The following is a 12,506-nucleotide window of genomic DNA, read 5'->3' as shown; positions in this document are numbered from 1 at the left end:
CTATGGCGCTGTGCTCTTCGAGACGGCCATTCGAGGGTACATCGAGCATTTGCATCGTGCCCTCATGCTCGGGGCTTAATTGCAAACTGAGTGCTCCTCGTGCTTTAAGTGAGGGCCAGTTCAAGTCAATACATCCAATCACTCGCCTTTATCACCCTGAACAATACCAGTAGTAGTCGAAGCAGCCCCTGGTTTCTGCACGCAGTGGGTTTACTTGGCCGAAATAAGGGGGGTAAACAAACTCGTCTAGGGCAGGAGCAATCCGCATTCTTCTATATGATTGCCCCAATAAAGTATAATGTTGTTCGACCATAGACATGACGTTGATTAGCAGGGATTGTGAGAGCAAGTTAACTGCGCGTTTAGAGAGAACCACTACTATTATCTTATAATATTTGCTATGGAAAGGCTAGATCTCATATTGCTCTAGTCTCAAACCCTGTTATTATGCACCGTCACTACTATAGTCGGGATATATTGTTGCAGGTTCCACACTAGGTACGTGGTCGAGATAGCCCTGGATGTAGGGGGGTAAGAAATCTAGCTTAGGGTTCACCAAATACCAGTAGACGGTTCCAGGCTGGTCAAAGGGAACTAGACTCAGACCGACATCGCCATCAGGATGACACGGGATAAAAAAAATGGCAAAGCATGGCGCATGGCAAAACTGTGAACAGAACGTCTCAATTGAAAACTTCGAAATGCTGATGGTCAATATTGATCTGAACGAACCTACCTGCCACGTATAACATGGCTTTATTGGGACTAGAGTCCTCTAATTTCGTGCAGCTGCCATGTCTAAACCGGTCTACATCGGACTCGGCGATCCGTCCACGACTACCCGCCAATTCACATATCCGAACGAGGGCCACGCAGACTAGTCCTTGCAGGAGGCTCTCGAGCATTACTTCAACGACAGCATGTGCTGGGAAGGGCTGTCCGAGCTCCGCGTAGTGCCTAACGTCACCGTCGACCGATGCACTATCGCAATCTCGCTATGCAGCGACACAAGACCAAGACATCGCTTACAGAGACAGAATACAGTTAGTGTTTGGGTAGGTAGTTTCCCAGCTCCAGTAACGAGATGCTCTCTTTTAAATTTTGGGGTTTTGTTTGTAGACTTCCTCAATAAACTCATGTCTCTTCACTGCCTCCTCAAAACTGCAGAGAACACTGTTGTCTCCCGTAGCAATGGCCTCATAGACACGTGCCAAGTTCCTGTTGATCGGCTCCATCTCGGCGAAAGTCCCTTTCCTGAGCTCAATTTCTTCGACCGTGTCTGTGGTAAAATCATGAAGCTCAATCTTTGTTATGCCAAATATCTCAATAAAGCCGTTGGGCCCCGTCACCCTGACCTCGCCCTTCTCTCCATAAATGCTCCACTCGAGCCCAGGGGAACCTTTGAACGGCGTTCCACCTCGCATGGACACCGAGAGAACAGCTCCTGACTCGAGTTTGCCATGGATCATGATGTGATCAGGAGTGGTCTTCCTGGCGCCCCATTCGACGATCGAACCATCGTCGCCTACGAGGTTGATAACTGGGCGCTGGTTCGCAAGGAGAGATTGGAAGCTTGTGAGCTCTCCCAGCACTGTATTCAGTCATTATCCATAGTCGAGGACGAACGTGGGGTTTCGAAGAACAGACCTTGCCATACGGTGTCGAGCAAGTGCATTGCCGGAATTGTTAGGAGGGACCCCCCGCTTCCACGGTCGGTCAAGTACGATTGAGTCTGCATTTCTGTTGGCCCAGCAATCAGTCCTTGCGCGGTAATCGTCGAGCTGAGGACTCGTCCAATTCTTCCTTCTGCCAGAATTTCCCGCAGTGTTTCAACTGTGGCCTCGAACCGGCCCTGAAGTCCCACAGCGGTGAGCTTGACACGGTTGTCTTTGGCGACGCGGAGAAGTTCCCTGGCTTCTTCGTAGCTGCAACCAAGTGGCCACTCGACGAAAACGCTCTTCCCAGCTTTCAAGGAGGGGAGGATTGACTGGAAGTGACGGTCGACTCTTGTGGTGCAAACAACAAGGTCGATATCCTTATCACTAGCAATATCTGGTTATCAATTAGACAAGATTTGACAGACGTGACTGTTGGTCTAGCTTTCAAAACGCCACGATAACATACCCTCAGCGTTACCATAAGTCCTAGTTTCTGCGGCTAGTTTCAGGTCTTTGACGCTCCGCGCGGCGCTCTGCACCGACGAGTTACAGACGGCCACTATTTCAAACTTGGAATCGGGGGACTGGAGGTATGGTAAATGAGCTTTAGCCGCCCATGAACCATCCGAGAGACCAATTATGCCGATCCGAACTGGGGACATGGTAAGAAGCGCTGATGATGGATACTATGAAGAATTTGAGCCGTGATATGCAAGACAGGCAGGTTGGTCAAAAGATGTATAATTCACAGACGCCACGTCAACTGGGAATCAATTATGGTCAAACAACCAGGGAGAAGACGTCTGACCTCTGTTATTTAATGAGTATGATGACAGCACTCACCAAGCCAGCGGGATGCCGGTGAGTGGGATTCCGGATGGGATTCCGGTGGGATATTAACTAATACGACGACGTTAACCAGGTTTGGAAGAACTATCTACAAAAGACAATTGGCATAGGGTTATTAATCAGCAGGTAGTTGCGTCACTTCTTCCAAGGAGGTATTTAAGTATGTCGAACGATTCGTCCACCATGCACCTCAAAACCTTATCAACTGCTTGACCGCTCCATTGCATTGAATACCAACAGCGACATGAAGGAGGCAATCAACCTTCCCGGGCCCACCGTGAAAATTGTGGACAGTCCTATTCCCGAGCCGAACGATGACCAAATTCTCATCAAAGTTGTTGTCTCCGGATCAAACCCCAAGGATTGGAAAGTCCCGGATCTGGCAGCTACGGGGGATTCCAGCTTTGGCGTATTCGTCCAAGCAAGGAAGGGTCTTAACCAAGGAGATGATATTGCTGGAATTGTCGAGAAGGTTGGTTCGAATGTTGTCGACTTCAAGGTACGTATGCCGCGCACCTTGTAGGCCTTCCTAACTTCTTGTTAAGCCAGGTGATCGCGTTGCGGCCTTCCATGAGATGGGCACCACTGGTGGTTCTTATGCGGAATATGCAATTGCCTGGAGCCACACGACCTTTCATTTACCCCAGCGAACGTCATTTGAAGGTGAGTCCAGGCCTTTTAATGGATACTCGAACTGACACAAATGGCAGAGGCTGCTACGATACCCCTAGCGGCCCTCACCGCGGCTGTATCATTGTATGCGCATCATCGCCTGCCGTTCCCCTGGGCTCCCGCGCAGAGCGCGATCCCAATCATTATCTACGGCGCGAGTACCGCCGTCGGCTCTTACGCTATAAAGTTCGCATGTAATAGCAAGATCCACCCGATCATTGCTGTTGCAGGGAAAGGATCTCATTACGTGGAGACACTGATCGATCGAAGCCAGGGCGACGCGGTTATTGACTACCGTGAAGGGGTCGAGGCCACTGTGGAAGGAATCCACCGCTGTCTCAGAGACACTGGCCACACGTCCGTCTGGCATGCTGTCGATGCCGCTATCGTTCCTCAGAGCGCAGAGGTTTTGAGACAGTCCGTTAGCCCGGGCGGAATGATCAATTTTATCTTGCCCAACGATCTCGATGTATCGATTAAATCGGTCACTTCAGTGGGGTCAGTTCACGGCCAGGCGGAGTTTGAAAACTTCGAAGAATTGGGGTATATCATGAGTCGCTACTTCACAAGAGCCCTGCAAAATGGAAGTTTCTCAGGCCACCCTTTCGAAATCAGGCCGGGTGGTCTAGAAGGAATTGAGGACGCGTTGAAGGATTTGAAGGCTGGGAAAGCAAGCGCCACGAAATATGTTTTTCGCATCGCAGACACTCCTGGTGTGGGTTAGAAGAACACGTATCCGCCCTCGCTTTAAAAAGATGATATGCTTTTCTGTTTTATCAAAATCAGAGATATCTAAGGCAAGTGCAGGTGAATACTTAGCTGTGTAGAGATCCAGACCTTGAAAGGCCTTTCAAAAACTATGTCTGATTGTCGGTTCACTGAGGCATTTCTCCTTTTGTCGAATGTCAAAGGTGAAGACCGCGCAATTCAAGAATCCTTGTTAGCTGGTCAAGAGACTTAGGCTCCTATCTCCGCCCTAGAGCGTGAGGTTCTTCCCTTCACTCCCCCTCCCTCCGACCCTTTCCATGGTCGCCCGGCAAGTGTAGTTGATAAGTCGGGGCGCGCCACCCGGATCCACTGGGTGTGGCGTGGCATGGCCAAGCACGAGTGAGTTATGATCCATAGAGCGACAAATCCATTAAATCTTCTAAACTCTATACTATACGTCATCACTCATCAGGTGCCGCCAGAGATCCCATACAATTATAAATATGTGGGTTGGAAATTCCAATTGAGCGACATTGAATTGGTAGTTATAGTTTTACGCATACTTACCATGGCCGACTTGAAGGAAATTGCTGTAATCGGAGGCACTGGTGCCCAAGGGATGCCTGTGGTCAAAGGTGGGCAGAGTCCATTATATCGCTCATGGCTCGCGCTGAGCCCGGAGTAGCCCTATCCGCAAGCGGTCGATATCGCGTTCGAGTTCTGACCCGAAATCCCGATTCTGCTCGCGCACGCAAGCTCGCCGGCCTCCCTAATGTGACTCTGCTTCAAGGTGCCCAGGATAACCAGCGAGACCTACATAGTCTCTTCCGAGGTGTCCATGGAGCTTGGGTCAACACGGACGGATTCACTCTGGGTGAGAAGGACGAGCTCTTCTACGGATTCCGAGCCTATGAGATTGCAAGGTCTGAGCGGGTACAGCACTATGTCTGGGCCAACATCGAATATGCGCTGGGTGTTGCAAACTTCGACGAAAAGTACCATTGTGGCCACATGGACTCTAAAGGAAGAGTAGGCAGATTTATCCTCGCCTTGGGGCAAGACGGCATGAAGAGCACCCTTTTCAGTACTGGTCCCTACATGGACATGCTCATGGACGGGATGTTCGTGCCTGTCGAGCAGCAGGACGGCTCGTTTATGTGGATCAATCCAGCGCGTGAGTCCCGTACCTTTACTTCGCTCCCACAGTTCCCAGTGGTGGCAGCTGCTATGGAACTTTCTAACTTTTGGATTAAAGCCAGCGATGTGAAGCTCCCATTGATAGCACTTTGTGATGTCGGTGCCTACAATCTCTGGATTTTTGACAACCCATCCGAGTCTGCTGGCATGGATCTCCAAGTCATGACAGATAATGTTAGTTTTGGAGAGATCGCCAAGGTTTTCACTGAAGTCACAGGTAAACGCGCGGTTCATAAGAGCATCCCATTTGAAGAATATGCCTCCATTGCAGAGCCTTACCCCGGTGCGTATGTCAACTGGGCTCTCGGCCCTGATGCGGTTCGGGATGACTCCGTCATGACTTGGCGTGAAAACTTTGGGGCCTGGTGGCGCTACTGGGGGGGCGGCATAACCAAAGCTCGTGACACGACAGTTCTGGACAGAATCCATCCTCAGCGCATCAAGAGCCTAAAAGATTGGATGAAGTATGTCGACTATGATGGTAAACGGAAGAGCGTCCTGAAAATGGTCGAAGACTTGAGTTTAAAGAACGGGAGATCGTCGGATAAGTGAATCCATTTGTAAGTTACTCCCCGTGAGTGAAACTGCACCTTTAACTCCCAAGTAAAACAGAAAGCCAGTGGTGATTATGTTTACTACTAATGAGCAAGCTGCTAATCACTTAATATTATGTTCCGCGCGAAATTGCAAAAGAAGTTGTTATTTGATGTAACAGTCAAAGGAATGTATGGTACACAGATATATTACCACGGCAAGATTGGTATAGTTCAAAGGATGTTGCTTCCTGCTTCGCCAACAAGCACGCGAATGAGAATATTTAGCAATGGACTTCCATGTTGGCGCCGGAAGCCAGCCCACGACAGTTGACAGAATAGGTCACAACGTGTTAATAGTGAACGTAGACGATACGACGAGACTGGATGAGGAGTCCAGGGAAACTCCGATCACTTTTCACCTTCGCTTTGATGAAGCTCAATCCTGTTCGAATACAGGACCGGGCGCAGAGAAAAAGAAACTTACTACGAGTCTAGTGGTGATAAAGCAGGATATTACTGCCCCAGCCTGGCACGTGGAGATGGGGAGGGATCCCGGCGCGGATCCTGCAGTTGTGCTCGAGACATGTGTCCGCAAGTGGGAGGCTTGAGATAAAGATTCTCTACACCTTGCCAGAGTCCAGGCGGGACTTGCATCCGGGATCTTGGCTGACAATGAATCCTCACTTTCCGCTGTCAAGGCATTCATTCCCAGTGATTCGGAGCTCGAAGAACTCGAACGCCGGTTTTACGACGCCGGCAATTTGCAGCATCTGACAGTCCAGGCCGCTCTCGATTCTGGATGCGAATGATGTTTCACACCGTACTTTTGAGCCCTCCTGCGCAGTAACCCGCAAGTCGAAGAACCTGAACGCTGATTCTCAGCACTTTTGAGCCCTCCTGCGCAGTAACCCGCAAGTCGAAGAACCTGAACGCTGATTCTCAGCCAATCTCCGTGGCTCCGGATGTCCTATCCAAGATATTGACTGATCGCCAAATTGAAGAGTATTAGGCTCAGTCGCAAAGTCATCCACGTAACCTCGAAAGTCGCCGAATCCAGTCACGCAAATGGGAGCCAGCGCCTCGTTGCTTTTTAGTAGACATGATTTGCCCACTTGAACCAGACAGGGGGTAAAGGCGTTCACTTCGAATGAGGAATTATGATTCAACATTGGGATGTTATGTGGAATGCTGGTGTTTGGAGCTATTGATTCAGCATGTTTAGCTTACAGGGACGATGGATCCCGAATCAGAACCTCCAACTGCCCCTCCAGGTCCGTAAACCCAAGATGAGTCTTACGCCGCTTCCACTAGACATCGAATACCTAATCCTAAACGAGCTGTCGCATCTCAGCTTGTACCCAACACGCGATGAATGCAGAACTATCCTCAGCTGCCTTTGCGTCTGCTGTAAGCTCCGCAAACACCCCACCAGTTCCCCCGCATTCCCACCCACCCACACACCTCAGAGCCGAATACTGACCCAAGTGCGCAGCACGCTGGCACTCTACGCTCCAAGAACTCTTAATCCGAAACAACACGGCGCGATCCCTCTTACGCCCGCTGAATAAAATCGGCCAAATCGCCGTGAAACGCGTCGCGGCAGAGTATGTCGCTCGGAAGAACCACACCCACGCCGATCCTGGTCACACCGAGCCAGATAAGCGCCATGGTCCGCGACGACAGGGCGTTGATCTCGAGGTTCCAGCGACCTATTCCGCCCGCATCTCAGAGAATGGAGACGACACGGTCCTCGTCAAAGACCTGGAGCGCTGTGCACGCCTCGCCCCTCGCCTGGGCGACCTCGATTCCCTGCGCACATGCCTCGAGGCCGGCGCGCCGTACAATTACAACTCATGGTGGATGCTCATCGACGGTGTGAACCACAACCAAACCGCGATCATCAAGTACATTCTTGATGCAAGCTACGGATCTCCCGACCCCGTAAAGAATCGGATATGCAACGCAAAGCTAATGCAGCTCGCCATCGCCAAGGGCAACGTCGAGATTGTGGGTATCTTCCTTGATCGGGGCTTTGGTGCCAGAGATCGTGTCGATCCGAGGATTCTTGTGGACGGCCGGTATTATTCTGTGAGTGTGGTTTCGTATGCGGCGTTTCACAATCAGGTCGGTGTCCTTGAGGTACTTCTGCAGCGGGGGATGGGTGTGGAGGATCCTGGTATCCCAGTTCGGCCGGTGTATTGGGCTGTTAAGCATGATAACGTCGACATGATGAAGGTGTTTATCAGGCACAAGGTTGATTTCGGTCCTGGAGAGTCTGCGGAGGGCGAGGAGTGGCCCCTGAAGAGGGCTGTACAAGGTGGAAGCGTCGAAATGGTGCGATTACTTTTGGAGCACACGCGGCTTCCGCGATCGGGCTGTTCTTTGAAGAAGATACTACGTCAAGCCGTGCAAGAACGTGGGGACGATGCTATTGATCAGGAGCTGGCGTTGTATGGAGTATAATAAGACTAAACGGATCCATCCACGTAGCTTGTTCCCAAGGAGAGATCTTCAGTTTATACGGCTTGAGAGGTTACTTGTATTCACGCTTAGAGAACGTTAACGCCCATGTTACAGATACTATCGAACAGCCTCAGTGGAATAGAGAAGATAAAGACAGGCATGCACTTGGCCCTCGATGACAAAGAGCTTGTCGACAACAATGGGTATAAAACGGCATCGTCTCTACCTACTTGCCCGATGGGTTGATTGGCCGACATATCGCCATTGTACAAAGTGCAAACAAAGACATCACAAAGACAATGTCGCCCTTGGACAGAGGAGGGGGATTTAAAGCCCGTTTGCTGTCCCCTGCCACCTCTCCCAACCTTTACCACCAAATTCCCAATCCCAACCCCCAAATCGAACACCATCGCTTCCCATCCTCGCACGCACGCAAAAATGGATTACAACAAATACTTCCGCCGCTACGCCGAGTCCATCATCGGACAAGACGAGCACGATCCCGCCGCTCTCTCAGAGTCCGGCTATGCAACCTACGACTTCGTCGTCGTCGGTGGCGGCACAGCGGGAATTGTGGTTGCGACTCGCCTGAGCGAGGATCCCACTATTCGGGTTCTTCTTCTCGAATCAGGCGGCGAACATGATGATGATCCTAGGACTCAGATTCCCGGGCTTGCGACGCAGGCGTATGGGGATCGGGAATTAGATTGGAGGATGAATTCTATCCCACAGGTAAGTTCGCCCAAGGTATTATCGAAATAGTGTCAGCTAATTTGAATACAGGAACAACTAAACGGCCGCCAAATCCCCGCAACAGCGGGCAAGACACTTGGCGGCTCATCGACAATCAGCTTCGGGATGATGACATACCCCTCGCGAGTCGGAATGAACGCCTGGGAAGCACTCGGCAACCCCGGCTGGGGCTGGGACGGCATCGCACCCTACCTCAAGAAATTCCAAATGGCCGCTCCGCCACCACTCGAGGCGCGCGCGCAGTTCGAAGGTCTGAAGTGGGAGCCGACGGACCAGGGACGCAAAGGACCTGTCAAACTGGCTTTCGGGGCGGAGTATACGCCCTACCATGTTGCCTGGTGGAAGGCCTTTCAGTCCCTCGGCTACTCGCAGATAGAGGACCAGATCAAGGGCGGCAGCGCTGGCCCGTTCATCCCTCCGATCGCCGTCGACCCTTCTACAAACACACGCAGCCACGCTGCCTCCGCATATCTCACCCCCGAAGTCCGCGCCCGCGGGAGCCTCCGCATCGTAACAGGGGCGCACGTCGAAAAGCTCCGACTGTCAGACTACGTCGCCGAACCACTGGACAAGCCCCAAACGGTCGTGGCCGTAAGCTACGTGCAGAACGGAAAATCCCGGCGGGCGCACGTCGTCGGCGAGGTTATTCTCGCCGCGGGTGCCCTGTCCACCCCGCATATCCTCGAGATCTCAGGGATCGGCGATCGGAAGAGGCTCCGCGAGATTGGGATCCCGAGTTTCGTGGACTTACCGGGTGTTGGGAAGAATTTGCAGGATCACCCTGTTGTGCCGTTTAGCTATGAGCTGGAGGATGGGATGTCTTCGGATGATGTGGCCCGGGAGCCGCATGATGTTGTCAGGGCCGTGGAGGCGTATCGGAGGGATCGGTTGGGGCCGTTGGGGATACCGATGGTCTCTGCGTTTATGCCGTGTCTTGACCTTCAGTTCGAGGATCGTGTGAAGCTGCTCAAGAAGATCGAAGACTTGATCCAGGATGAGGAGCTCCCGGTTATGTATCGCAAGCAGTACCAGCTCATCAAGCAGATGCTGCAGGATCCGGACGAACCGACTGGGCAATATACCCTCGTCCCGTTTCAGATGCATCCTCGCGCAGGTCCAAAGCCGCGACATATCTTCCGCAAGAAGCATGCTGGGAACTTTATGAGTATCCTCTCAAGCTTGAACCATCCCCTCTCGCGAGGCTCCGTGCACATCACTTCTCAAAACCCCTGGGCCCCATCAGCCATCGACCATGCGATTCTGCGAGACCCCATCGACCTAGAACTGCACGCGCGACAAACCATGTGGGCTGGCAAACTCACCGAAACACCCGCCGTGGCCCCTGCGCTGAAGAAGGGCGGCGCACGCCTACATTCAAGCCGCCAAGTCAGGGATCTAGGCAAAGCCCAAGACCTCTGCAGGGACCTCGCCCTATCAATGGGCGACGTCAGCGGAACCTGCGCGATGATGCCGCGAGAAGACGGAGGCGTCGTCGATGCGAGTTTGAAAGTATTCGGCACGGCGAATCTGCGTATCGCGGACGCGAGTGTCTTCCCTCTTCTTCCGAGGGGAAATATCGAGGCGACCGTCTATGCTGTCGCAGAGAAGGCGGCGGATATTATCCGGGAAGAGTTGAATTTGTTGTCCGGTTAAGTACTCGAAGCATTAAATAACGAAATACGGCATTATACTAGAGTTTGCATTTAATTCACTTGTTGACTCTCTCTCAGAATTAGTCATCTTACTCTCAGGGACACCTCCCCTGTCTACCGCTCGGTACTCCTTCACTCATACCTATAGGCTACCACTAGTCCCGTAACTGTAACTACTGCCAACAGCAAAGGAGCAACGCCCCGTATATGTCCTGAACCTATCCCTATGGGATCTCGCATACGTAATCCTATTAAGAACCTACTAGATCCGTAAATCCGGCCACCCGACGATCATCCCCTGAAACAATCGGGTTTCCCCCGTGCTGAAGAACGCGGGGGATTATCCGACGCAGATCAGCGGAACTGCTGCGCACTCTCCAACGAACAAGGAGGTACGGGCTCTCGATATTTGGGGAGGAGCGATGCATGCATGCTCTTTGTGCTGAAAGTGGAAGTCTTGTACAGAGGTCGCACCTGCCTTCCATGATTGATTGCCCATCGTTGTACTAGGAAGGCGCGGTGGGGCTTACTAGGTACAGAGTACTACGATGTAAAGTCGCCCACCATAGTCGAGGCTCCTCTCAAATCTTATTGCTGGACTGTAGGACATATTAGCATAATGTACAACCATTCAGTAGCCCGGCTGGTCTAGTGGGTAAGAGAAACCGTTTAAACACTCAAACAGAACTAGTTACTAACAAATTCCGCAGTATGATTCTCGCTTAGGGTTCACCCTTAGCAAATATGCTAGAGGTCCTCGATCCGCGGCTCGGGCTGTTCTTTTTTTTTTTTTCTCCGTCTGGGTATGGCCTTTAAAGCCACAATGTCGCTTGCATCCTCTCAGCTCATTGTATTCAGTGACCATCTGCACACTCTGCTACTTGGTCCAATCCAACCCACTCCCCAAAACCGCCTGCCCCCTCGCCAACGTCCTCGCCGGCTCCTCCCCCAACCACTGAGGCTCCAGCCGGTCCAGATTCCTCTCAATCTCCCACGCCCGTCCACCTTCAACATACATTGACGCCCCGTTCAGCCCGTCATCCCCCATAACCGCTGCAATTACCTTGCCCACGTCCAGCGGCGTGTTAACCGGTAACCCAGCCGCATACCACGCATCCTGCACGCCGCGCACCATGCCCGTCTGCGTCATCCAGGGACAGATCGCGTTGATGCGGATGGCGTGGGCTGCGTCGGGGCCGTGGAGGTAGAGGCGGAGGGAGCGCATGAGGCCTAGCACGCCGTGTTTCGAGGCCTGGTAGATGAAGAGCCCGGGGGATTCTTTGAAGCCCGCGACGGAGGAGATGAGGGTTATGGAGCGGTCGGATTTGGCTGCTTCGGGGCGGTTTTGGCGCAGGTAGACGGATGCGATGCGCGCAACGTAGATGCATCCGTTGAGGTTAACGTCGAGGACTTTGGTTGTGGGGGGCTGTCCTCTATGTCAGATTCGTACTTTCTGTAGCGGCGCCTAGACAGGGGGTTGACTACCTGGCGAATACTCTCCATATCAAGCGCTGGATCAAACGGATTCCCAATCTCGGTGATTCCAGCACCGGCGACGGCGTGGTCGATGTGGCCGTATCTGTCCATTGCGGTGTCGAAAAGCTTCAGCACGGAGTCGTAGCTCGTTACGTCTGTCTGGACGAAGACGGCGCGTGGTGGTGAGGAGTTGGATGCATTGACCTTCTGTGCGATCGCTTCGCCTGCTTCAGCTGCGAGGTCGCCGAAGCAGACGTATGCGCCGTGTTCGCAGGCATACTCGACGAGGGCTGCGCCGATGCCGTTTGCGCCGCCTGTTTCGTTAGACACGGTCAGGTTCAGGCCGGGGTCAGGGGAGTGTACCAGTTAGAACAATGACCTTATCCTTCAAGGCATCAGGAGCCAAACCACGAGTATATTGAGCCATGATGTTGATGATCTTGGTTTAGAAGAGGTGCAGTGGGAAGGCGCAACAAATCCGCAAGGTACGCCCGGCGGCTTTTTATCCCTCCCTCGCCTCCCCGATCCCACTCTTCATGAAG

General features: G+C 52.4%; 6 protein-coding genes across 6 annotated transcripts; 4 read left to right on the top strand and 2 right to left on the bottom strand.

The window, feature by feature from the left end:
- Window positions 1–1,094: 1,094 nt before the first annotated feature.
- On the bottom strand, window positions 1,095–2,320 carry BJX68DRAFT_270830 (Gfo/Idh/MocA family protein; the record flags this gene model as incomplete). The annotated part of the gene is made up of 3 exons (XM_071046784.1): window positions 1,095–1,591; window positions 1,648–2,052; window positions 2,125–2,320. The coding sequence occupies 3 exons, from the start codon at window positions 2,318–2,320 to the stop codon at window positions 1,095–1,097; spliced, it is 1,098 nt and encodes a 365-aa protein (XP_070894923.1).
- A 431-nt stretch (window positions 2,321–2,751) lies between these two features.
- Window positions 2,752–3,903, top strand: BJX68DRAFT_257886 (zinc-binding alcohol dehydrogenase family protein; the record flags this gene model as incomplete). Its single annotated transcript, XM_071043427.1, has 3 exons — window positions 2,752–3,006; window positions 3,053–3,170; window positions 3,218–3,903. 3 exons carry the CDS (start codon window positions 2,752–2,754, stop codon window positions 3,901–3,903), a joined length of 1,059 nt encoding a protein of 352 aa, XP_070894922.1.
- A 552-nt stretch (window positions 3,904–4,455) lies between these two features.
- On the top strand, window positions 4,456–5,636 carry BJX68DRAFT_278457 (uncharacterized protein; the record flags this gene model as incomplete). The annotated part of the gene is made up of 3 exons (XM_071048543.1): window positions 4,456–4,522; window positions 4,573–5,061; window positions 5,143–5,636. 3 exons carry the CDS (start codon window positions 4,456–4,458, stop codon window positions 5,634–5,636), a joined length of 1,050 nt encoding a protein of 349 aa, XP_070894921.1.
- A 1,270-nt stretch (window positions 5,637–6,906) lies between these two features.
- Window positions 6,907–8,083, top strand: BJX68DRAFT_270827 (uncharacterized protein; the record flags this gene model as incomplete). The annotated part of the gene is made up of 2 exons (XM_071046783.1): window positions 6,907–7,027; window positions 7,113–8,083. The coding sequence occupies 2 exons, from the start codon at window positions 6,907–6,909 to the stop codon at window positions 8,081–8,083; spliced, it is 1,092 nt and encodes a 363-aa protein (XP_070894920.1).
- Window positions 8,084–8,521: 438 nt separating this feature from the next.
- On the top strand, window positions 8,522–10,489 carry BJX68DRAFT_278456 (GMC family oxidoreductase; the record flags this gene model as incomplete). The annotated part of the gene is made up of 2 exons (XM_071048542.1): window positions 8,522–8,815; window positions 8,867–10,489. 2 exons carry the CDS (start codon window positions 8,522–8,524, stop codon window positions 10,487–10,489), a joined length of 1,917 nt encoding a protein of 638 aa, XP_070894919.1.
- An 876-nt stretch (window positions 10,490–11,365) lies between these two features.
- BJX68DRAFT_257883 (putative 3-hydroxyacyl-CoA dehydrogenase) lies at window positions 11,366–12,391 on the bottom strand (the record flags this gene model as incomplete). Its single annotated transcript, XM_071043426.1, has 3 exons — window positions 11,366–11,914; window positions 11,974–12,278; window positions 12,328–12,391. 3 exons carry the CDS (start codon window positions 12,389–12,391, stop codon window positions 11,366–11,368), a joined length of 918 nt encoding a protein of 305 aa, XP_070894918.1.
- Window positions 12,392–12,506: the final 115 nt, after the last annotated feature.

The sequence above is a fragment of the Aspergillus pseudodeflectus genome (genome assembly GCF_044049435.1).
Source record: "Aspergillus pseudodeflectus strain CBS 756.74 chromosome Unknown BJX68scaffold_53, whole genome shotgun sequence".
Lineage (NCBI taxonomy): Eukaryota > Fungi > Ascomycota > Eurotiomycetes > Eurotiales > Aspergillaceae > Aspergillus > Aspergillus pseudodeflectus.
This window is presented reverse-complemented; position numbering and strand designations above follow the sequence as displayed.